Source organism: Dromaius novaehollandiae, chromosome 4 (assembly GCF_036370855.1).
Source record: "Dromaius novaehollandiae isolate bDroNov1 chromosome 4, bDroNov1.hap1, whole genome shotgun sequence".
In the NCBI taxonomy this organism is placed as follows: Eukaryota; Metazoa; Chordata; class Aves; order Casuariiformes; family Dromaiidae; genus Dromaius; species Dromaius novaehollandiae.
The window spans coordinates 16,188,050-16,212,115 of record NC_088101.1 but is presented as its reverse complement, the minus strand read 5'-3'; the positions used below and the strand labels follow the sequence as shown (position 1 = coordinate 16,212,115).

The 24,066-nt window shown below is 43.2% G+C and overlaps 1 protein-coding gene across 10 annotated transcripts in view; it reads right to left on the bottom strand.

Annotated features, from left to right (window-relative positions):
- The window catches only part of LOC112984514 (melanopsin-like), a 48,191-nt gene extending 24,363 nt beyond the window's left edge, over window positions 1-23,828 (bottom strand). The window contains exons 1-11 of one of the 10 annotated variants that reach the window (XM_064510492.1): window positions 23,667-23,828; window positions 22,604-22,650; window positions 22,181-22,405; window positions 21,649-21,718; window positions 18,548-18,716; window positions 17,373-17,426; window positions 16,484-16,681; window positions 15,029-15,147; window positions 12,166-12,376; window positions 10,959-11,088; window positions 401-543 (exon numbers count right to left, since the gene is read on the bottom strand). In XM_064510492.1, coding sequence (XP_064366562.1) covers window positions 401-534 — 134 coding nt within the window. In that variant the 5' untranslated portion in view covers window positions 535-543; window positions 10,959-11,088; window positions 12,166-12,376; ... (6 more) ...; window positions 22,604-22,650; window positions 23,667-23,828. Of the gene's footprint in view, window positions 1-400; window positions 544-10,958; window positions 11,089-12,165; window positions 12,377-15,012; window positions 15,148-16,483; window positions 16,682-17,372; window positions 17,427-18,547; window positions 18,772-20,837; window positions 21,627-21,648; window positions 21,719-22,180; window positions 22,651-23,534 lie in introns of those variants that run through there. The other 9 variants (XM_064510489.1, XM_064510488.1, XM_064510493.1 and 6 more) reach the window with 9 other exon arrangements.
- Window positions 23,829-24,066: the final 238 nt, after the last annotated feature.

Here is a 24,066-nt window from a genome sequence, read left to right as displayed (position 1 = left end):
CTTGCAGCCCGGCGCGGGCCGAGGGAAAGAGCAACAGTTTTGGTAAAACATTCTGCAAACTCTACAGGGCAAGTGAAGGAAAAAGGTCTGCAATCAAGAGGCTACTGTTCTGGTTATTAAAAGTATTAAACTTTTCTTTAAACTTGTCAGTAGAGTTGTTCACAGAAAAGGCTCTGTGTGTTTACTTTCTCATCTTCACTGATTCCTTAGAAGATGAGGAATTTACACTGACGTTATCAGCCATGTGCATGGGTAGGTGTCATTTTTCCCCCCCACATTTGAGGCCATCAACCTTTGCCTGCAGATTTAATTCGAGATGAATTCAGTGCAGAACATCTGCACCCAGGCACATGTGATCCTCAAGGCATGTCAAAGAGAACCATCAACAAAATTTCCGCACCTGTAAAAGGCGTAGAGAACGAGGAGGTTTCCTATGATGCCAATAGTGCCAATTACGAGGACGCATGTTCCAACCGTGTAAAGAGCGTGGTCGGGGATCTCTGCCGTGGTCACAGCGTGCTGCTCAGCGCCCATATTCAAACCCTGGAACGGAAAACAAGGGAAAAGGGAAAGTTAGCACGTTCGGTACATTTATGGCAGGGGGCACTGACTCAGGATGTCGAACTAGCGAAGGAAGGTGGAGCACCCAGCTCCCACAGTTTGTGCGGATCACACTGGCACCTCTGCATTGTCTTCTGACCGCCTGTAACCAAGGCAAGTTTCCCTCAAGTATTCTTCAGTAGTTTCTTAGCTTATTAATACCGGGTTATATATTTAAAAAACAAACAAAAAAGCGCACACAAGGAAAACAGACTGAAAAAAAATATGAAGGCTGTGACAAAACCGTAAGGTTTTGATGACGATGTGAAAAAGGCAAAGCTGTGCGAGCCTGAAAATAGCTATGGGGACACAGAGCTAGCTGACACGACACAAACTGCACCACAACAAGCAATATCCCATCGTGCTTTTGCTTTTATTAGGAACACTGACATCAAAGCCCTCACACTTACCAACACTAAACCCCCCAGGTCTCCCCAAGCTCCTGATCCACTGACTAACAGTACTGCAAAAACTGGGAATTTCCCATGGAAAAGTTCAGAGACCGGAGGAAAAACAGCAGCAGTAGCAATGCCTGCATAAGCACAAATACATTAAATAGTCCTGACGTTTTTTCCACTGTCCTATATCATCAGCGCATGAATAAAGCCCCATCAATTCTTTATGTATTTTCTGGAAACAAATTCAGGTTTATCACTGGCTGAATTCAGCAGCAAGCCCGCCTAGAGCTAATCCACTCAGCTCTCATTAGCGTTCTCAACGAGGAGACTCTGGATTGCTACCCTGATGGAGACTAGCGTTTCCCGAGTCACAAGCAGCAGAGACGCACAGAGCACTCGCGCACGCTCAGGTATCGACAGGCTGGTCAAAAATACGGCACCTTGTCACAGCGGAGGACCCAGTTCACATCAACAAGTTTCGCTGCTGTGCACCTCGGAGACACAGGGGATGCAGGGCAAGGTCGGGTTTGGCCTACAGGGGAGGAGCTGGGCAAAACGTATTGGAGAAGAAAAATTTTATGCAGCTAGTAATATTTAAGAGGCCATTTGAAAAGGTAAGAACAGCTTTTTCTTTCTCATTGCTAGCTTCTCATTCCCATAATCTCCTATATTACTTTTTCTCCTTTCTGACTTCTATTATTCTTCATCTTCACATCCTCAGTCATCTACAACAAGAGGAGTTTCCGCAGCCTGGTCATTCCCCAGTTAACGGTGCGATCCGACCATCGCCCTTTTTTCTGTCCTAGGCACGGCGGGATGCGCAGCGCACCCCGAGCGTCTGCAAAAGGCTGGGTGCGAGGCAGACACGGCGAGACAGGAAAGCTCTCGGGGACAAAGTGGTGCCCTAAATGGCATAAAAAGCTACGGCTTCATAGGGGAAAGGCGCGTTTGCTCAATGCTCTGACAGCCTCCATCCCTAACAGGACAATTTCTCCCAAAACGGCAGTTCATAAAAGATAGCATCGCAATAAAAGTAGACAGAAGCGAAAGGGAGCGTCTGCTGGTGCTGGCTGCTCCGGGGGGCCGTCACTGCCGTTCCCCGCGGTCAGGCGGAAAGACGAAACGTCACCCTGTGTAACACTCGCCCGTGACGAAGGGCCGAGCGCTGGCGTGGGAGACGTGACTGCGGCCGCTCAGAAGCGCACGGCACGGTGTGTTCAGAGCACGGCTGCCTGTGCCGCTTGATGCCCGTGGCACACAAATAACCACGATAAACTCCTTTCCCCTTCCCTCAGACCTCATCATCTTAACAGCGAGCGTGCACTAAATCAGAGCCCTGCCCCATTTCCGGCAATGCAAACCAAAGAGACCCAAGTGGTGGGGAAGGAAGGATCCCTTTTTTCTTCCCTTCCAGCTTATCCGTTCGACATGCTGAGGATTCACCCCTGTATTTACCTTGCATGTCTTTCAGGGCAAGGTCATACCAGTAACGTGCATGATGTTTTATTGCATCACGTGGGAACTCACGGTTGCAGAAATTCATTTTAGAAATGGTCTGTTAAGTTCACACCCAAAAGAGACTTGACATCTCTCTTCTGAAAAGAAGCCGACTTGGACGCTTTGGTCTTATTTACTCAGTTACAAGTGGAGAGCTATGTCAAAAGCTGACAAGTGTCACAAAACATTATAATTCAGATTACAGCTCATTGGCAATGCTGAATAAAATATAAGCTACTCATGCTTACAGACTGGAATTTGGAAAGCAATAAATACTGCTGACTACACTGAGTCTGCGATCTCCGCAAGAATCTAAATCGAAGGCTGTTTGGACTACCCGGGCTTTGGAGAAGGTATCTTGCCTTTAGAGAAGCCCATAAAATACCACAGCCACTTTTGCTGCTCTGTTAACAGCAGTAAGAACAACTTTAAGATCTGCAGGAAGACAGCTACTTATTCAATCTTTCAGTTGTTACCCTGATACAGCAGCGTGCGGCTTTCATCCAACTGTATGAAACGTGGAGAGCTGATGAAGACAAAACCATCTGCAGCTGTAAATCGTATCTAAGAAGATATATGCGTTTGTGCTTGCACACACTATACACATAGCTATTTCAACCAAAAACGTCAACTTTTAAAAAATAATTTAACTAGTGGAAATTTTCTAAATAAAACAGGCTAAATCAGTGCAAATAACTAAGCTAATTGAAGAGAATTTATGCCCCATTTGAGTCATATAATTTATTTCACTAAGCTGGCATAGTTTCACAACAGGAAAGGTTCAGAATTTAAGATCTACTTTGCTGAACAAATGAGCTTTTCTAATACAGGCTCTTTCTCAGTACAGAATAACACTTAACTGGGGATAAACAGTTAGTATCAGAAAGGTTTTAACACAGAATTTAAGTTTTTCCTCTTTTTCCACAATACCGTCTCTGAGAAGCTTGACTCATTGGTCGTTTTAGTTAAACAACCTAAATATCTTCTAACATAAGCATTTTAGCATATTGGATGAGGAACAGAAAGACGAAAAGAAATTCTGAAGCCTGGCTGTGCACGCTAATGAGACGCTGTTTTTGCTGGTATTCTCAAAAGCTCTTACAACTCTATACATTTTGCTGCTACTTTTAGTTTCTCCTGAATAATAAGAATAAAATTAAACTACAGAAGAATATTCCAAATTGCTCTGATTCTTTCCTACCCCCAAAAATGCCACAATAACTCTTCCAAGTCTTTCTAGGTGACTTGTTAAACAGCTAAGTTCAGCAGGTTACATTCAATGTAGCCACTGTTGGGTCCTTACAAGCTTTAGTTTATATTAGCCTTTTTTAGTACCAAAATTACTGTATCTGGTGAAACTTAAGAAAGCACAGATTTGGTATCCATCTCATGCCCTCTCTCTCTAAATGCTATAAGACACTATGCAATTACACACAGGCTATTTCAACGTAGTCTTCATTTTATTAAACATGAACTCAGACCTCCTTAGAAGGGGGTCTGAAAACTTACACATATGAATTTTAATTAAAGATGTGTGCCAGGTGCTCTGGTGACGTACAGCTGCTTGGGAATCAGCACAACCCGCTAGCTAAACCAGGTTTAAGATGTTTGGTGTCACTGCAGCCACACAAAGTGGAATAGAAAAACCAATTGTGCACAAGTCGCAATCTGCCTTCCCTCTAATGACATGATTTAAGAAAGAGATAATGAAGGGAAACAAATCTTTCACGTTTTAGTCAATCAATATATTGACTATCTAATGGGTGGAGGGGGTTTTCACACGCTCACGTGAGATATATTCACCTATCAATTTTCCCTTCCAGGTTGGTTTTCCCTTCCTCCTTTTGTGGTTTTGAGGTAGAAACCCAAGCACTCTGCTGAAGATATATCCTTTTTCTTAGTGAAGATTTTAGAGAGACTGTCCAAAATGACCTGATCGTTTCACTCAAAAATATAAATGTCAAACTGTCCACGAAGAACGTCACTAACTGCACTGGGGCCAGCTCGTGGCATATTTCCTTGTCTTGTACTCGCTTTGTCTGTCTCCCTCCAAATTAATCCTACAGTCACTTGCATTTCGGCTGCATGACATGTTGGACCTGACATCTCACATAAATCGCGATGTGGCCGTACCATTATATATGATGTGACTAGAACATCAAAATGCTGTCACCTCCGTCCCTGCTTGGAGGGCTTTCCTGGCAGGGTGACCAGCAGATCCGCAGGCAGTGGAAGACAAACAATTAACAGCTCTCCTTCAACTAGCTGGCAGAGGAAGCAGGCACCAGATATAAAAATAAACTTGGTCCACTTCACCCAAAATAACGATGGAAAACTTAACAGATGAGGAAAGTTGTTCTATGAAAGCTTTTGTAATTTGATTTTTAATCATAAAGCCATGTCCAAATAATTAAAGCCAACTGTTTCAGCTTTCCAGACGGTGAGATTAATAAAGATTGCAATGCAGAAGACGGAAAGAATTTAGGGTAAAAAAGGAGGGGAAGGATAGGCTCCACTCAATGGGTAGAAAATAACGGAAAAATAAAGAAATGGCGGCACGATTGGCATTAGGTGGACGTAAGAGTCTCTAAAGCCTTATTTATGGCCTGATTTTGGTCACGGGTGCAAGCTCATCTTGTGGAAATGATTTACACAGAAATGAGCTTAAGTAAGGGCTTGCTTACATGGTGGGGGGATCAATGTGTGCTACGAAGGGAGCGAATTAACAGCCTAGCAGCTTCTCTGCGCTGACCTGCTGGGCAGATTTACAAAGCAGAGGCGTAAGACTGGTCTGACAGTACAAAAAAAACTTACGTGTATATCGTCGCACTCTGAAATCTTAGAGAAAGAAACAGTAAGTAATATTCGGGTCTGGTGAGATAGGAGGAATCCATATATACCAACCGGCACAGGTTTTTGAAGCAATTCATTGGGCTGAAAGTTATCAGGTAATACTTGCCTCGCTCCTTGCAATTTCACTGAGGATCAATATAAGAGCTTATTTCAGTACGAAGCACCAGTCGGCTAAGAACGATGACAAAATTTGGGGCTTAACAGTATCTTGCAAGCATGAAGTTTTGATCCAACACGAGACAGTTGTTATGTGGCAAGTATAGCAGAGCTAGTGATGGTCAGAGATATTTTCAAAATGTGATGTATTTTAAAATAATAATTATAAAAAGCATTGTTAACACCTTTGAGTATTTAAAAAAGCAACAACTTAGCTTGTTCTGGTAAACAGTACCGCAATTATGACACCACACAACAACTACCAGATTAATTTGGCCCTCAGAGAGTCAAAACCAAATCACAAGCTTCAGCACAGGGAAAGTTACTTTCCACATTGATCTCTGGGCAACACTCTTCTCGCACAGCTCATTCCAGCCTGCTCACACGCCAAAGCTGTGAGCTCAAATACACATTTATAATGTGTATTCAATCAAGATGACAATTGATTTGGCAAACTTAACTGTGAAATTAATCTAGTTCATCCAAAAGCGAAGAACGAGGGAAGAAAACCTGCCAAGCGCCGCTCTCTGCACAACTGGATGCCTAGCGAAGGCAACCAAATCCCAAAACGAGCGTTTGGCGCAGACCTAGGCTGGCACTCACTCCGGCTGTGGGCAGAAGTTTGCATCTCTCTTGCTCAGAGACGTGCAGGATTGATAGCCCAACTCGTGCAGGATAGGGATGCCCCTCTGAGCCCCCGAGCCACCCCATGTCCCACGCAAAGCGGGGAGAAAGCAAGCCTCCTCAGTCGGAGAGCTTGAAGGAGCTGGCAGGATTGAGAGAGGAGGAGAGGGACAGAAAGCGGTGGGAGACAGCAAAAGAAAGAGAGAGGACATGCTGGGCATTCTTCTAGAAGATGGAAGGTGCAACCGGGCATACATTATTCCATCGGGATTTGTTTGAATGTCAACAGAGAACTTTTTAATGAAATCTCATTTTAGCTTATCTATGACCTCAGGAAAAAAACAGATTTGAAAACTGTGGGAAAAGCCCTGAGAATTTTTTTCTCTTAAAAAAGTACCTGACTAATACCATTCCAGCAAGTGCTTCTGGGCTGTTACTGAACTTGATGGCCAGTTCAAAAAATATCCCGTATTTGACTTCCATTTGGGGCAGATTTTGTATTGTACCACCAGAGAAACTCAGTGCACAAGTCTCAGCCTGAGGTTGAGAAACAAAAACAATCTAAGACGTTTTTGTGCACCTCAAATACTCGATCATTGCAGAGACTGAAATAATGCCAACTGTCTTCCTGACATCAGTTAGGAGAAACTAAAAATCCCCATTAATGTGAAATAAATATTTTTAAGATCTCAAGTTTAGCACAGCCACTGCTTTGACAAGAAGCCTTAATTACAGCTACAGAGGATCTGAAAGAAACCCCTTACAGTTGCAAGCTATCTACCACCACATAAGTGGGCACTAAAAACCCGCAAAAACCCAAAGGTACACCCACCAAAAACTGAATTATTTCAAGCCAGGAGAAGAAACTCAGTGTGGTAGACAAATGGAGGTGTTTACATATCCAATCCTGTGAGCCAACGAAGGCAAGGGGTATTAATAATTCATACGTTTTATAATTAACATGACATGGCAGCTATAAAAATGATTCACATGAGAGCAATACAGTGCTCAGAGCTAGTCAATGAAATAGAAAATGAGCACATAGCTGTTTGCTCTTTACAGAGCCATCTTGTTTTTCCAGGAGCACGCTTTCATCTCTCTGAAGCCTGACCGACTAACAGAGCTTTAAAAAGTCAATTTTTTTCCGAAAAGTACATGGAAGTTGCTTTCTACGTACATTCGGAGCCGCACTGCTGAGAGCAGTGACAAAAGGAGGGTTTGCTTCTCTCCGTAGGCGGATCGGCGCAGCTGAGAAACCACGAGCTGGCCGCGCTTCCAGCCCGAGCGTTATCTCCCGGCTTGGGCAGGGGTTATCAGACGTGACTGCTTGCTCAGAGTCTTACAAGTTATTCGGCCGAGCGTGCCAGCAAAACCTCAGCCTTGGGAGGAACACTGTGCTGCTCGTTCCTTCCCCTGTTTTTGTGGGGAAGCACTGGCAAGCAACTAGGACATTTTGCCTCTGCCTCCATCTAAGCAACTATAATCAACTCTTGAGGCAACAGATTTTTCTCACCCCCTGCCAAGACCTAGAAGTCCTAAAATAGGTACAAAGGCATATTCCTTGTGAACAGCTCTGTTCCAGTACTGGCGTACGCGTATAATCAGGACAAGCAACATTAACCCAGGTCTTTACGAAATGTACCTCAGTAGAAAATGTGGGTTTTCTAACACATTCAAATATAAACAGAGAGAAAAATACCAAAGAACTAAGTCTGACCATAACTCCAATCACTTGGTGGCAGGGGGAAAGGGAAGGAAAGTGAATAATGAACCGCTATCATGTGCTACCAGTGCTCAAGCTGAATTGGAGCTCAGTCCACCTCCCCCTCCTCACCTCTCCCAGGCTTGCGTGCCGGCACAGCCACTTCCTTACGGCGAACCCTGAGATGCTACACGATGTTGTTCCCTTGGGCTTATACGCCTTTGAAAACATCCAGTGCTACGCCCAAATGCGCCCCAAATGACAGTATGAACTACAGAGGCAGCACTAAAGCCACCGAATGAATCTAATCAATGCTAGCACTGCATCTAAATTATCTGAACTATTACAGTTCAGTGCATATTTGTTCTGTCCATAAGGGAAGGGATGACTGTTAGCAGGATGTGACAACAAAACCATAGGGGGAAATCTCAGGATATATATATATTTTTTAAGATGCATCATGTTAAAGAAAAGCATGCGTAGTCAAAATGTGATAGAGTTATTTCTTTCAATATAAGAAACTTCTCTTTAAGGAGAAATCATTTATATGCTAAAGCAAGTATTTATGAGTATTTATTTCCCCCCTGATGTATTATGCATCATAGTTCCACCAGTTGTTTTTTCTCCCTTTGAACATCGTACTGCTAACCACCACACTTCAATAACTGCACAAAGTTTATCTAGAAAAGAAAAAAAATGCCTTTACTTTAGATTTGCTATTCTAAGGATTATCCACCTTAAATTTTAAAATAAATGAATGCTCTGAGCTCGCTGAGACCGTAACCTTTTGGCACAACAAAAGGTTGACCTGACCTGCTCTCCCGGCTCTGGTGCCTTCGAGCTTCTGTAGCCCATCCCAGTCCATTTTACGCTTACAGGGTTGCCAGTCAACTGTTGCTCCTGTTTCACCAGTCACAGATGCCTCTGCCCTCCACACTCCAGCCTGCCCACCATATATCAAAAGCAATTTCGTGTGTTGCCACTGCTTCCCCTGATGACCAGCCTTTTCCTGCCTTCAGCTCTGGCAGCTCAAGAGCCTCAGTCCGAGCAACGAGGCAGCTGCAGCATCAACCACTGCTGTCTTACGGTGCTTAAACGTTACCAGCTTTAGAGAGAGCACATGAAGAAACGTCACCGTCTCCCCAAATTTTGGCATTGTATTTTGAAACTCTGATCTCTGTCAGTGGGCCGAGTGGATATAACATCCTGCCCCGAGGTTTCAAAGTTCCTGAACATGTCCTCTGGCTCCTGGAAAGCTAGATTAAATATCCTGTCGGTTACTGTCAATAACTCGGAGAGAACTCTTCACCAGCCACCTCTGATTTTATGCAACTCTTTCGAAAGTGAGTAATCTTGTCATTGCACTGTTCTGCTTCTTGGGGACCCACTGAGCTGCTGCCAGAAGACTTGTGTGAAAACTGCTTTGAAAATTGGGATCTGCATGTAAAATACATTCTATGAAAACACATGCTTATTTTTTAAGGATTCGGGGGTGGGAGGGAGGGGAGAAGCCCAAGAGCCAATACCAGCTTTTCACAAAGTGATTAGAAAATCTAAACGCACCCTAATGAAACGGTTAAGGCTAGCTCTTCCCCGAGGTGCACAGTGAAGGGACAAGAGGCAGTAGACACGAGTTGCAGCAAAGGAATTTCAACTGAATTTAGGGCAAACTTACAATGAGATTGGTTAAGCACTGGAACAAGGGCTCTGAGAGATGCAGAATCTCCATCCATGGAGATTTTCAAAACTTGAAGTTAGCCCTGCTGGGGCACGAGGTGGCACTTGAGGACCACCATGGTCCCTTCCTACCTAAATTATTCCATGCTTCCATGAACACAAATAAAAAATGGTTCCAACCATATGGAAAAATTAAAAATTAGTTTAGTTACTCGAGGACAGGTAGGCCTCCCAGTAAATTAACATCTTTCCACCTACCTTATTTTACTTCCACAGAGAACTGGGGACTGACAACAAAACCCAACTGAACCTATATATACATTCTGGACCTATATTTATGCTGTAGGGTAGCTTTAACAGGTATGCAATCTGCTTATGGACCATCCTTCTTTGACAGGAAGGCTGCAGTAAGTGCTCCATTTCTTGTGTAACAATTTCGCTTACTGTGGGGCTTTAAGTCCTGTATGAACAAACGGATTTCCAAAGGATTTTAGGCACTTCATGCCTATTTATTGTGCTACTGACAATATGCTTACTCTTTTCATGTATTGTTGAAAACACAATTCGGTGTTTATATGCATTGTTAGATGCCGAAGTATAACTGGAAAAACTGTTTTTGGAATACTTTATGATTCATGTCATAGAGTTTTACTGGTTCACTGGTAGAACATTTAATCCAACGGCCTACGCATTTCAGTCTGACAAATTTCAACTAGATACTCTATATACCATGTTTAGAACAAAGCCCCTAGCTATAACAGATAACAAAGATGACTCGGGAGAGAAGGAATTAATCAAGTGAGATATATTTAAGATGACCCATGCAGTCAAGACTTTCCCCATCTTTGCAAGGAAAGGCAGATCTTAACTCAATACTGACTCTTCATTTGACAGTGGGACAACCTCCCCGAAACACCCCCTCAAAAAACAACCTTCATCCAGGTAGGGGGGTCTTTGCTTTTCTGTTCACCTAGAGGGTGAATCTGTGAGCAAGTTAATGGCCTACGTCTTCCCTTAGTAGAGACAAACTATTTAGCATAGCTAAAAAAAGAAACAGACTTCTGTAGAAGGAACAAGTGACAACAGGCAAATCTGTTTAACATTAGCAAGCTACTCAAATTCTGAAGACATATTTTACAGGAAGGTGTAAGCAGCGCTGCCAAACTGATAAGGAACTGCAAAATGGACATCATTAGGGAGCAATTACAACAACCAAAGGACTCTCAGATTTATAAAGTACTTCTAAAACGGAGCACGCTTTGACACACTTGGTGGGAATAGGTATGTACATTAAAAGTGACTTCTGTACCTCTCAGAAAACCCAATTATTGCATGGATACACTCAACTTGCAGGAAGAAAAAATGTGTTATGTGAAAGCAAATGCCTTTAGTATGAGCTGGAGAAGCATCAAGATATCTTTGGTATCGCAATGAAGGAGCTTAATCCTTACCCTCTCCGCTGCTGCGTGTGGGACAATGACGATGGGGACAATGCAGCTGTCTCAAATTAATCTCTTGTTTTAATTACATGGAGATATATCTTCAACTCCAAATAACTTCCACAGACCACTTCTCGAGATTCTACAAAGGTAATGAAAAAAGTAATCATATAGTCTAGAGGCTCAGATTTTTTTTCCTTTTATAATGAGGTCTGCACATACCATTGAAAAATGTTAAGGTTATTTGTATCAACCTGTATTAGAAAACATCTTCTCCCCCTTCACCACTCCCAGTAATCCTCACATCTCGGGTACACTTGAAATAACTCCTATATTACCTTTTCAACAGCTTAGAACTGTAATGAATTACCAGAAAAGAGCATCTAAGCCGAAGCCAGCTTCATTCCGATTTAAGTAACATTTTACAAAAAGAGAAGCCCACAGGTCAGTTCGGTTCAAGGCTGCTTTCACTGTGTCAAGTCAGAAAGCTGCAGGAGGTTCTCACAAGTTTTTTCTGTGGAGTCACACCTCTTACCTCAGAGAAAAAACTAGCTCCTTCTCAGCCTTCAGTTTTAAACACACACATAAGCAAGCCAGCAGCGTAACATGCCATTAAGCGCAGTGCATGGTGGAGACGATCGCCAGGTGATGTTACAAAATAAGCAAAGGGAAACGTAGCAATGCTCAGCTCTCAAATCACATTCAAATTGGAGTCAAGCCTGCTCTGGACCTTCCTCAGCCCACCCAACTCCAGAAACGTGGAGCACTAAAGAGCACCTCTCCACGGAAAAAGGGGTAGAGAGACACACGAGGGGATAATCTGCTCATGACAGTCGCAGGGGAAGGAGAGAGACTCATAAGCATACCAGTAAAGATCCTACTGGAAACACAAACATTTACTGTTATTTGCAAATTTGTACTGAAATTCAACTATATATTTCTGTTTGTTTTGTTAAGATCAAATGTTAATGTAAATGCAGAGCTGGTAACAGAGCTGAAAAGCAGTTTCACAGCATCCATACAGTAATTATGGGCAAATACAAAATAATTCTGTTGTGTATGAATTACCAAAAGGCCTGGAAGCATCATCTGGGACACCAAAGTCCCTTCACTCACTATTAAGGAGAGACCTACAAATAGAGATCTGGAAACCCTCTAGCTTTTGAGGCGACCTCAGTATCCTCATCAGCTGCTCTAAGGGTAACCAAGTGGCATTTACCTGCAGCAGTGTCCGCAGAGTTTTCCCAGGCAACGGCATTAATACAGCAGCTCTCTCACACCGCTGCCCTTCGGTCGCTAGCGCTGAGCCTTCGGCGCGATGATCTCCTGCAGTACAACGGGAAGAGATGCCACTGGCATCAGTGAGAGCACGGTAAGGCCAGCGCTGCATGGCTGTAGACTGCATTGACTTTTTCCCCCGGCCGTCATTCCTGTATCATCATGAAAGTTTAGTTAGCTATGTTCTTTGAATATTAGTACAAATTTTAGTAAATAAGTCATGGCAAAAGCCATCAGTAATAGAAAAAATACATTCCTAGTTTTTTGTAAGAAAAAGGCAAGTACTTTACTGATTACTACTGTCATTGTTTGCAGAAAGTTCAAGAGAAATACTCTGCCTCTTTTTTAAAAATAATTAAAAAATAAACAGATTTCTCACCTGAGAGAAAAGTTCCTTTTCAGTCATTGTTATATTTACAGAGCGCAGATATAGCATGTTCAGCGGTATTTTTTCCCCTTTGCTCTATTAGCCCTAGACTACCTTTAGCTGCTTAAATTAAATCGTTCATACCATCATTCAATCAGCACAGACATTTTGTTTTGTCTGGCCAGTAAAGTTACTGGCAATACGGCTATGCTGATGGCAGTCTGTTTTATTTTGTTATTATTATAAATTTTAGTGGACCTCAGGCATATATTCTCACCCTGCATTCAAGTCTGCCGGTCTGGACCATCCATTAAACTCGTCAACCTCTTGAGTTTCTCTGTCCTTTTACACTGTAAGCATCAGGAAGGTCCTCCTGTCTATTTGTTTATTCTGCTTTCTATGCAAAGACATATCGAGGCAAGCCGCGGATGCCATTGCCCAGGTTCGCACTCCCCGGGGGAGGCCGGCAGCTCCAGGGGGGAGCCGCTTGTCCCCCCCCACACCGCAACAGGCTGCCCCAGAGGCCCCAGCCACCAAGCCCGACTCTGTATGGGACCGAGCCGTCGTCTGGGCAGCAGAGCAAGAAACCAGCAGACACCATATATGGTGAACAACGAGCATAGGTTGTGATCCAGCTGTATGGCAGCCCAAGCCCAGATACTTGAACCGTGCCTCCTCCTATAAATTCATGCACTTTGTACGTGTTGCGTCGCCTTTCGAACTATTGGCTACCATCCAGCATCATGCATTTTTGACTGGTTAGTTATCTACTTGCTGTGCACGCGCTCAAATCAGTATCTACCAAAATTATATGTTACGTTTGAACAATGTCTCTTTATTTTGATGTTTCCCAAGACGGCTATCCTCACCACAGAATTTATCTTAGGTGTCTAGTGATTATATCTGAGTCCTTTGATAGTGTACAAACATTTTGCTCAAGTCACTCCTCCGGTTGCCTCGGAGCTGCATTATCAGGAACCCCTTCGTTCCACTTGCTCTACTAAACTAAGGTTTCCCCATTTTTCAGGGCTGAAAACTGCTTGGCTTATGTTGCAGCTGCAATATGTTGCAGCTCCAGGTTTTCTTGTTCTTTTTGTACAGCTTTGACAAACTGCTGGGTACGCTGATACAAAAGGCTGTATCACCTTATCTATTAAGGTTGCTTTGTGATGACCTGGTGGTTCAGTGTTATCGGCCTCATCTAATCACCAGAAATATTATGCAGACATATATTTCCATTCTGGGCCCAGTCTTATATTTCCAATCAATTCTGCTTGAAATTATTTGACAAGAACTGCTGGATCAGGCAGACAATATTCAGCAGTCGCACTGTCTCTGTGGGCTGGCAAGCCAGCGTATTAGCAGTATAGGACAACCTGCAGGGAATAATTTGAAATCTCTGCAATTCCTAAAAAAAGGCAATTGAACAACATCAAAAATTTTCAACTTTAAATCTCATGAACTTACTGAAGTATATTCTTACATACCTGTACGTGTTCTTCTATGGCTAAGCTAATGACAAGAGAAAGTATTACAGAACATTAACTAGCTCAAAATTTGGTAAGCATGTAATGACAGGGAACAAACTTGGACTTAACTACCCTAGGAGATTCCAGAGAAAATTTAACAGCAGAAAACCTGCACAGCCACCGTAATAAAGATGTGAACGAAAAGACAAGTGATTTGATTTTAAGTATGAGTTACATGCTCAGACTCCTGTTCACTTGCCACTTGCTCCCTAAATGTCAATTTAATTAAGATAGCTCTACAAAAAGCTGTCCTCAACTTCCTTCTCTTTGAGATATTGCAGGACAGTGACCTGCTGTGATTAGATGACACCCACAGCTTCCCTCCCAACTTGGGATTTCTCTCACATCAGTCCCATAATCCTTCCTCTTCCATTCTTAAAACCTTGTTTGTACAACAGTTGTTGACAGAGAAGGGCACAAATATTCTTAGGAGAGTTATTTGAAAGCCAGGGCTGGGCTGGTTAATGAAGTTAAATACAGGCAAACTGCCAAAGATTTAGTAGGAAATCTTCTATTCTAAAATCAGTACAAAGTATTGTAAACATACGAGGTCAGGGTACACAGGGACAGAAAATTCTTCATATATAGTTTGCTGATCTGCCTCACTTTTCTGCCCCAAATCATCATAACTAATTTGCAATGCACAAGCAAATCCTCTTTTCTTTATGTCTTCAAATAATCCTAGCTAAACATAAACACAACTGACAAACCCTTCTACAGCACTTCATTTGGGTCACTTTACATTACATTAATCAGCTCCACAAAGGATAACAACCCCGAAATCTGCTTTAGGGCTTCATTTATATTTCTCTTTGTATTAACATTTTCCTGCTATTCATGACAAGACCACAATAAGGTTTAATTAACTAGATCTTGATGGTGCAACAAGTACCATAATGAGAAGTCACCTGCTGCATCCTCCCCTGGATGGCCACGGTTTTCCCATCAACCAAAACTCCAAATCCATCCTAAAAAATCTAGACACATCCTCATAAAGAACACTTCCCTTTGGGGCAATCCAGCTCAGCTGCACAAAAAAAGAAATCAAAATTCATTAAATCAAAACAACTTGGAGAAGATTTTTAAAGGCAAACAATTAATTTAAGTAAGTTATTCCTCTGGGGGGAGGGGGGTTACAGAAGAGAAGGGCTCCCTTCCCTGCTCCCTGCCCAGCCGCCCCTTTCCAGAAGCCTTCCTCCCAACACGTACTTTTTGGGTCCAGCCGAAAGCATCTCCCTTCCCGCCGCACATCTGCTGCGTGCAGGACTGCCGTGCCGCGGTTCATCCAGAGGCGCGTTTGAAATCCCACGCTTTAAAGAGCCAAAGGCAAACGAGCCCTCCTCCGCTCGGAGCCTGGCGGCTCGGGGAGCGTGTTGAACGACAGCGCTAGCCCCCAGCAAACCACCCGTCCCCGTATCCAGCCTGACCAGCCCCACCACGACCATTTCAAGAGCAAAAAGACTTTTAAAAAAAAAATAAGTAGATAAATAAAAAACGTTTTTTAAAGAAGGAACCCCGGAGGAGCTCATCTCCAGGGTATCCCAGCCGGCTTCCCCTGCCTCTGCTCAGCGGAGGAGCAGGCGCGAGCCCCGAGCCCCGGCGGGTACCACCCCCGCGGATGCTGCTGCCGAGGCTGCGCATCCTCGGGGCGGGCGGGCAGCCGGTACCCACCGTCCCTGCCCGCCCCGTACCTGCGCCCCGCGGTCCCCGGCGGGCAGCGTCTGGGATTTCCCTTGCAGCAGCTCGCACCCGTGGCCTCTTACGCTTTCGCTGCGAGGAGACGGGCTCTGCCTTCCCTATAACCCCCGGTAGGTAGCCGAAAACAGCAGCCAGACTTCCCCCGCCACCCCCCCGCCGAGCCGTCGCGCCTCCCGGCCGGTCAAACCCAGCTCTCGCTGTCTCCTTGCGTGGCCTGTTCCCCAGCCACCCTGCCACCCCCCGCTTGCCCCAGCTCATCGGCTGGGGAGCCCAAACCTGCCCACAGCCCTCCGGATGCAGCCGGGCAAGCACCAGGCAGGGGGACGGGACCACGTCCCCGGACAGCTGGCTGTGCCCATGCTGTCCCGTCCCGGGGCACAGGAACCAGGTTACGGCGGCACTGAGGTGCTGCCACGCGTTTGCGGTAACACACCTACACCCACGACCTAGCTTCTTGCAGGGCTGTCACAGCACAAAGCTCCTGCGCTGGACAGAGTTGCTCCACAGCAACACGGTGACCTGGAGCATCATCTCCAGAACGTGTCTCACCTTCAAGCACAAACGCCCAGCCCCTCCTGCAGCCAGGGGAATACCCGCGGAAAAGAAGGGGAACAGCACTGAACGCGTGGCGGTATAGGGGAACACGTAGTACAGGAACTTCTTACCTCACGACGTCTTGCTTATGGCGTGTTTCCAAAGCGGAGCTCTTCACAGGTGCTAGAGCTTGACAAAACGGGCAGGAATTTGATGGTAGGCATTTTCTTGCAGAGCCTCTCTCTTTCCGAGTGCTCCCTTACACTCTGCTTTGGCCATAGCTGTCCAAATGGACAATTTCAAAATACATCCTCTGGAGCAGAAGGAAGCTGTTCAAAAAAGAGAAAATGGTTTTGGAAAGTAGGGCTTAGGAAAACTGGAAAAATCATGTTAGCCTGTTTTATATGACTCATGCTTGCATAATTTAATTTGCTTTTTAAGTATTTGTCAAAGGATGACATCTTCTGTCAAACATCTAAAACAATAAACAAAATGCACATCCAGATCCATTTGCATTTGTGTAGTCTATAACCCTTACAGCATGAGATCAATGTGCATTTAAAAGGGTGAGAAACATGTATTGAACAACCACCACTGTCTTTGCTGACTACTGTTTTTTTAATGGCAACACTATAAACCTGCACCCAGAATAATGAAAGCTAACCTCTCTGTCTTCTATGTCTGAAAGACATCAGAAAAATGATTAAAATCCTATCCCTCTTTTTCGTCAATGCATTGACAATATTTTCAACACAATTGGTTTCAGTTTTCCCCTTTTAAAACAAATGAATGCAGAGGATTTGCAAGACTGTGACCTTTGTCTGGAGAAAAAGCTCAAAATAGTAGAGAGAGGAACAGAAACATCAGTTTAAACACATTACTTCACAGGAGCCGGACCATAATTTTGGCTATTTAAAGCTTCTCTGGTCAGGTTTAGTGATACAAAGTTTAAAATGTTCCCTTCATCGTAAGAAAGCAGGAGTTATCATTCTGAATTGGCTATATTGTCATTGGGCTCACCGTTTTTATATTGCTTGCTTCCTATAGGCCTTATTGTAAGTCCCTGGAATAACCCTAGAATACAAAAACTGTATTTCAGAAATCTTGAACATGACCAGCAAAAATCAAAAGACAACATATCACACACAAACTGAAGTGGAAGACTGATATATTCAGGTACATGAGATACAGACACCCCCACGTACTTCCCTCCAGGAATGAAGTAACAGATGCCTTTAAGTCCTGCTGGCTTGTAAGTATAGGAAGCAGGAATTGCAAAGGCTGAAGGGTGCATCTGGGACATCCCAGTCCTTGCAGCTTTGCAGGAGAACCTTAAAACTACTTCTGCCCCAGATTTTACAACAGCAATGGGGTGATGAGAAAGGCAGAGACACAAAGAGACACGAAAAGTGGCTTAATTCATAGATGCTTTTGGTTCTTCATTTTCTGAGTCTTTTTCAACAACTATTACGCATTGCGTATTAGTTTTTTCTTTCTTATTCAATTGCTTAAAGTGTTCAAGTACTTAAAGACCGTTTTACTTTCTTATTGTTTACTGCATTGTGTCAAGACCTACTGCACTCTGTTTGAATCAAATTCAATCAGAACAGGTTTAGCACATCTCTATGTCAGAAACAAAAATTTTTATACTTTCACACTTTTTATACAGTTATCTTTTGGCCATGAGGGGGGGGTGTGGGCATGTAAATTAGTCCAGAAACCTAACACTTGCCAGTTATGAGCAAAGAAAATGAAGTGTTATAGCAGGATGTTTGGAAGATGTTTAATAACAACTAATACCATTAGCTCTATTACTAATAATTTTAATAATGATAGAGATTCCACTACAGACATAAAAGTTATTAGTATGGAGAACACATACACATGCAGACATTCTGTAAATGCTGGACGGCACAGTAGATGCCCCTAAATGAGAAGTTTAGATTTCAAAATAAGGATTGCTTTGGTATTTAATATTCCAAAGACATGACAGGTACGTTGCAATAAAATGTGCCAGAACAGAAATGTATTGTGTGTTTTACTGAAAACCCCAAAGCCTATACAACATGCAGTTATGCATTATGGTTGCTAAAGCCAAAATTACAGTATCACTGTCATAAGGAAGGGTTTAATGATCAACATATAATACCAATAGCTATTAATTCATCCTTGGTATTCATTTCTTATTGAATCACCTTATTTCCTTTCAATTACTTGACTTGACAGATTCTACTTCCCAACTCTGAAGACGCCCAGTAAAATCCGTATTAGCTGCTGCTGCCTCTTGGAGTCAGTTGTGTCTTGTCATTTTGATGCTTTATTTCTCAGGTCCACCTGCTGCTTGATCTCTGTGATCTGCCTGTTCTGGTAGGTTTGAAAGCAAACTACTGTTATTTCCATTGCGTTACATGCTCAAAGCTCAAATCCACCAAACGACACATACTTTAGACATCTTAACAGTTACAGCGTTTCCCCCCCCACCCCGTTCATTGTCTCTCTAATTTACCTAGCTGATGTGATCCAATGGATTACCTTTGTTGCCCTTAAAAACACTATGTTGATGTTTTAGATGTGTCATGAGAGACAGGGGTTTTGTTCATATGTATAACTTTTTCCATAAACATTGGCTCTGAGATGAAAATTTATATACCACTTCAGAAGAACTATACGGTATATTTGTAATTTCAGAATCTGCATAAATTTGTAATTTGTTGGCCGATAGCATAATTTAATCACTAACCTGTTCTAATATTTTTTTAAGGAACAAAAGCTGCATGAAAAATAATCAGCCCCCATAACATCTGTGGATGGGTTCCCTTTTCTCTTACTTCTGAAACTTGCTCCATATATCTACTTATTCTGCTCTGTGAAGCGACAAGAGACTCGACAAACTGTTCAAATAGTCTTTCTAAGGAACTGCTCGCATTGCTTGTATTATTGTTCATTCCTCTGTCTGCAAACTGGAGCTGAAACTTCCCGAGATCAGGCCATTACCCACAGTACCTCACAGAGCTGGACTCGAAATGAAGCCTATTTTGCCTGATATATTCTAATTAAAGCTAGGAATTGGACGCCAAGTGAAAATTAAAAGCCAACTAAAGCAAACTTTTTCAAACTTCAGGCTTGTTTAGACTGACAGCATTTTGACTTGACCATTCGAGTTGGCCCCATGAATGACAGTGTTTAGGTGCAACAAAGCCTCAGGCTGGAGGTTTACTGGACTGCTGTCTTACACATCTCTTCCCTGCACTCACACCAGGCTTCCTTCTCCTTCAAGCCTCTTAATTTTAGCTGTTTGCATGTTTGTAATTAATCATGGGATATGGGAAAATACGGTAAATTAATCAAGCGAGTTTAACCAAAGGATATGGACTCACTGATGATCATGAAGTGCATTTGCATGCTTAAACTCAGCATATGTTTGAGTAAAAAAATACTGAAAATCAGTCCCTTGCAATCGGTCACAGAAAACAGATTGAACAAATAACTAAAAAAGCAGGTAAAGTAAAAAAACACCTAACAAAGGTCACAAAAATGTACTTTGTGAGGGTACTCAGTATCCTAGGGATATATAAAAGGTTGGCTAAAGAACTAATGATAGTAGTTCCATACAGGTGCTTAAAGACACCAGCCAAACAGTGCAGAATATGCAGGAAAGAAATTTAAATGCTTTCTTTAGAAAATGGAACAGAGTCATTTAGGATGAATAATAGCACTTCACATTTGTATATGACCTTTCCTCCTACAGGCTCCCAAAGCAGGTGGCGAATTTAACAAATTGAGAGACCTTATATGTACTGTACACCAAAACCATTTTATCTGTCACTAAAAGGCACCCCCAGCGGAGCAAAAAGCAGTAGCAGTTTAACAGGTTAGATCTCTTGCGACAAACACTGCATCTAATTAAAGCTACAGGGACAATATAATTGTCAACAGCTGGAATCTGTGCTGAATCCTGGATTAAGCCATCGCTGGAAAAAGCATGCTAGTATTTCTTCAGGTGTCAGTGGTGACGAAGATTATCGTACACCCTGCAGACCTCTGCCTTGCCCAGCGACCAGGGCCATCCTGTCACAGCTCAGAGTCGCTCTCGTTGCGATACTGCAGTGCTACATGCCCCGGACGGGGAGCGAGCAGTTACTAAGCATCCAGGCACAGAGGCAGACCCAGCGGTCAACCAAGAGCCTCTGCAGACTCCAACAACTTGGCTGTTTTGAGTCCCAACCCCGGGCCTTCACCGCCAAGATCATCTTTCTTTCATGGCAAGCTGAACACTGGAACGCCAGAAAAACATGACTTCTGGCACCACGAGGCAGCACTGAGGTTCAAAGGTGTTTCACAGAAAACAACCCATCCGCAAGTGCAGCTTCCCAGGGCACACGGGACCGGCAGCACACTGCCCGGCCAGCTCCTCTAAAGCCCCTGAGCGCTCCCGACGCAGAACAGCAAAGCCGGCTAAAATCAGCATGCCTTATGCAATATTACCTAGAATGGAAAAAGAAGCGGAGCAGCACAGACGAGCTCCTACAGGCTGCAGATTTGGCTGGATGGGAGGGATTTTTACACTCGCCCTTCTCTCACAGTCACGTCAAAGACCCCAATCCTTGTAAGCAATTACGGCCATACTTCTGGCCACTGATGCTATGCTTACTGGAGGGTGCAAAACAATGTGAGCAGGGCGTTAACAAAACCTAGCAGAAAGAAGAGTGTAATGAAGGGGAAGGGCATGGCCACTGAAACGATACATCCTAGCTTTAGGAGGGAAAGAAAGGGCATCTAAAGCCATTGCAGGTTTTGCTGTGAGACCACAAGAAAGGCTGTGCTGTCAAAGACCGACGGATGATCTACAGGCATGCGTTCATTTTGGGATGGCACAGCAGCATGTTTGAAAGTGTTTTGAGCTGCAGGACAAGGATGAGTGAAATATGAAGTGGGAACAGAACTATACGCCAAGAGCAAAACAGATTATTTGAGAAGTCTATATTTGCTAGGGATGAATCTACCAGTGTCTTAAAATAACTGCAGGTTGATTTGGGAATTAATCTTGGGATTATTATGAATTACAGTGCAAACACTCAAAGTCATTCTGCAAACACTGAAAAGTCACACGTATTTCACAAAGCATCTGAAACATTTTAATTGAAAAGTAAAATGAAGAGTTGGCATGGACCAGCCCAGCTTGTCTTGCAAATGAAAAAAACTGCAGAAACTTGGGGGCTGGTAAGACACTTAAGAGAGGGCCTGTTCCAGTTATTCTCAGATGGGGTTCACCATGAAAAAAGATTACAATTTTTACCTGCTGAATATCTGAAGTATGTGTAGTCAAGTGCTAGGAATCTGACAAGCAAACCAAGAGGAACTGGAAGCTTTAGGGTAAGAACAAAGCCAGTTAAAATCCAGTTATGAGTTGTAATCAATTACAGGATTAGAGTACATGCCTCACTTAGTTATAGCTTACTCAGGAGTCACAAGGAAGACGACATTGCATTGCTCATCTAGAATACATCATATGCAGAAGCAACCTCACTGGAAAAAGTACAAAGATGTAAAAAAAGATATTTTTTCTCCTCCTCCCCACAGTCAAAGCATATATGTTAACGGCAATGGGGGAATTTAATTATGCATTTTTCCTTTCTTTTTACTTTGCCTATACCAAGCCTACAAACCACCTTGCTTGCTGCTGCTCTTGCAAAGAGAGAAGCTGGAGGTGTATAAGGTGGTTGCCTCTGCTGGAACGGGGGCTAAAACCTAACACGTGTAGTCCTAATTCCTATCCTCTTCTCAGTCTCCTCTCCCCTTATCCCGCCAGGTCAGCAAAAACAAGTTACCAGGATCCATCCAAGACTTTTCATCCCAGGTTCATCCTTTCCTGGAGCGCTTTGCACGGCAAGATCCACCCAGCCAAGAGCCACTCCCAATCTCTTGTTCCTCAGGTGAGGACATTCCTTTTCTCAGATACCGCAGAGAAGCTTGAGCCAGGTCTTACGGTCTTCATGACCTTTCAAGCTCCTGCTTCTCAGGAGAGTGGCCTCAGCAGCACGACACAGATTTATCTGTGTTGGAGACAGCAACCACAGAGCAAGAAATACAAATGTCACAGGGCCAGAGGATGAGCGAAGAGCAACTTGACTTCACAGTCCCCTGGAGAGACACTCACCCAGGAAAAAGCACTCCTGGCTCCTAGTCGCTGCTTCTAACACTGTTACATACCTTCTAAAAAGGCTGTTTAAACTGGAACGGAAATGCATTACCTGTCCTGGAACAGACTCCTCAGGTCATCTTCACTGGGTGGCCAATGCTGTAAACCAAAGCAGAATTCTCAGTCTGACAAAATGTCAGTAAACAAATACAATATTTGAACTTTTATCCCTGATTTTGGGACACACTGATTTCTGGCTAACTCGTAACTTTTCCTCTGGCCTCATTCAATCCCAAAGTTTTATGCAATGACTTATGGAAAAGTCACAAACTTTGCTATCAATGTCATGGCTATGACAGCCACACAGCCTTTTTTTTTTTTTTTTTTAATAAAATTTTATCTTCTTTACTCAAGTTTTCCATTTCTGGTCAAAGGTGACTTATTTCTATAAATGGAAACATTTTCACACTTAAAGTGCCTAAACAAAATCCTTTTGCGTAGCAAGCAGGCCTGGAGAATTTCATCCTGGAAGGTGAATGCATCAGAGTCCTATCAGTGTTGATGAGGGGTTCTGAGAACAAGACAAAACCCCTCTGAAACTTGGTATTGTTTCTCCAATTCAAATATAGATCCAGTAAGGGACATGCAGAAACAAAAAAAAGCCCTTACAGGTCTTCAGTTTCTACATGGTAAAGGATGGACGAGTATAACTGGATGTAAAGTAACTATTAGTGGCATGTCCTTGAAGGGACAGAGGGACAACAGTTAAAATCCAGCAGGAATATACATTTGGAAACAGCCATGCACTACTGCTTGGATGTCTTAGCCCAGAACACTTAGCAGAAAATGTTCTGCCCCTGTTAAGTGTCAGCTCCGGGGAATTAAAAACTGCACCTAATACAGCTCTTACGATCCCTAGCGATACGGCAAAACATCGACTCTGCATGCATCACACTGTATTCACAAGTAATGGTCTCCCAGTCTCCCACAGTCTAAATTCAGCACATTCCCGAATACAGTAATAAAAGCACATTTGAGATGACCTCCTTCAGCTTTGCTCTCACGAGCGGCATCTCAGCCATCAGGCACCTGCTCCAGCTCTGCAGGTCCGTTACTGCTTTCCATTTCCACTGGCTGACTTTCAAACTTCCTGTAAGAACTGAAATCCAGCTCACTTTAAAATTAAGGGGTGAAATTAGGAGTTGGCAGGACATTTCATAAGCTCTCCAGATGTGTTGTGATGAACACAGGGACCTGCGTGTGCACATAACATTCAATTTCTTGATCCATTTCAGGTTCAGTAAGTCTGTGTTTTGAGTTGAATCTTCATATGAAATTATCCTAAAATAAAAAGCAGAACCAGAACAAAAAGGCATTTAAAGGCTAAATAAACTCCTTAATTTTTTTTTTTTTTTACACTCTTCAGTCTTAAACATCTTCAAGACTCAATGGCAAATGCAAAAAAACCCCACTGTTCATTCTCAGCTCAGAAATCAGCAGCAACTGAATTAGATACATAAAAAATACTATCCTAAAATGAGGAAAGACTTGGACTTTGTCTCTGCTCTGAAAACA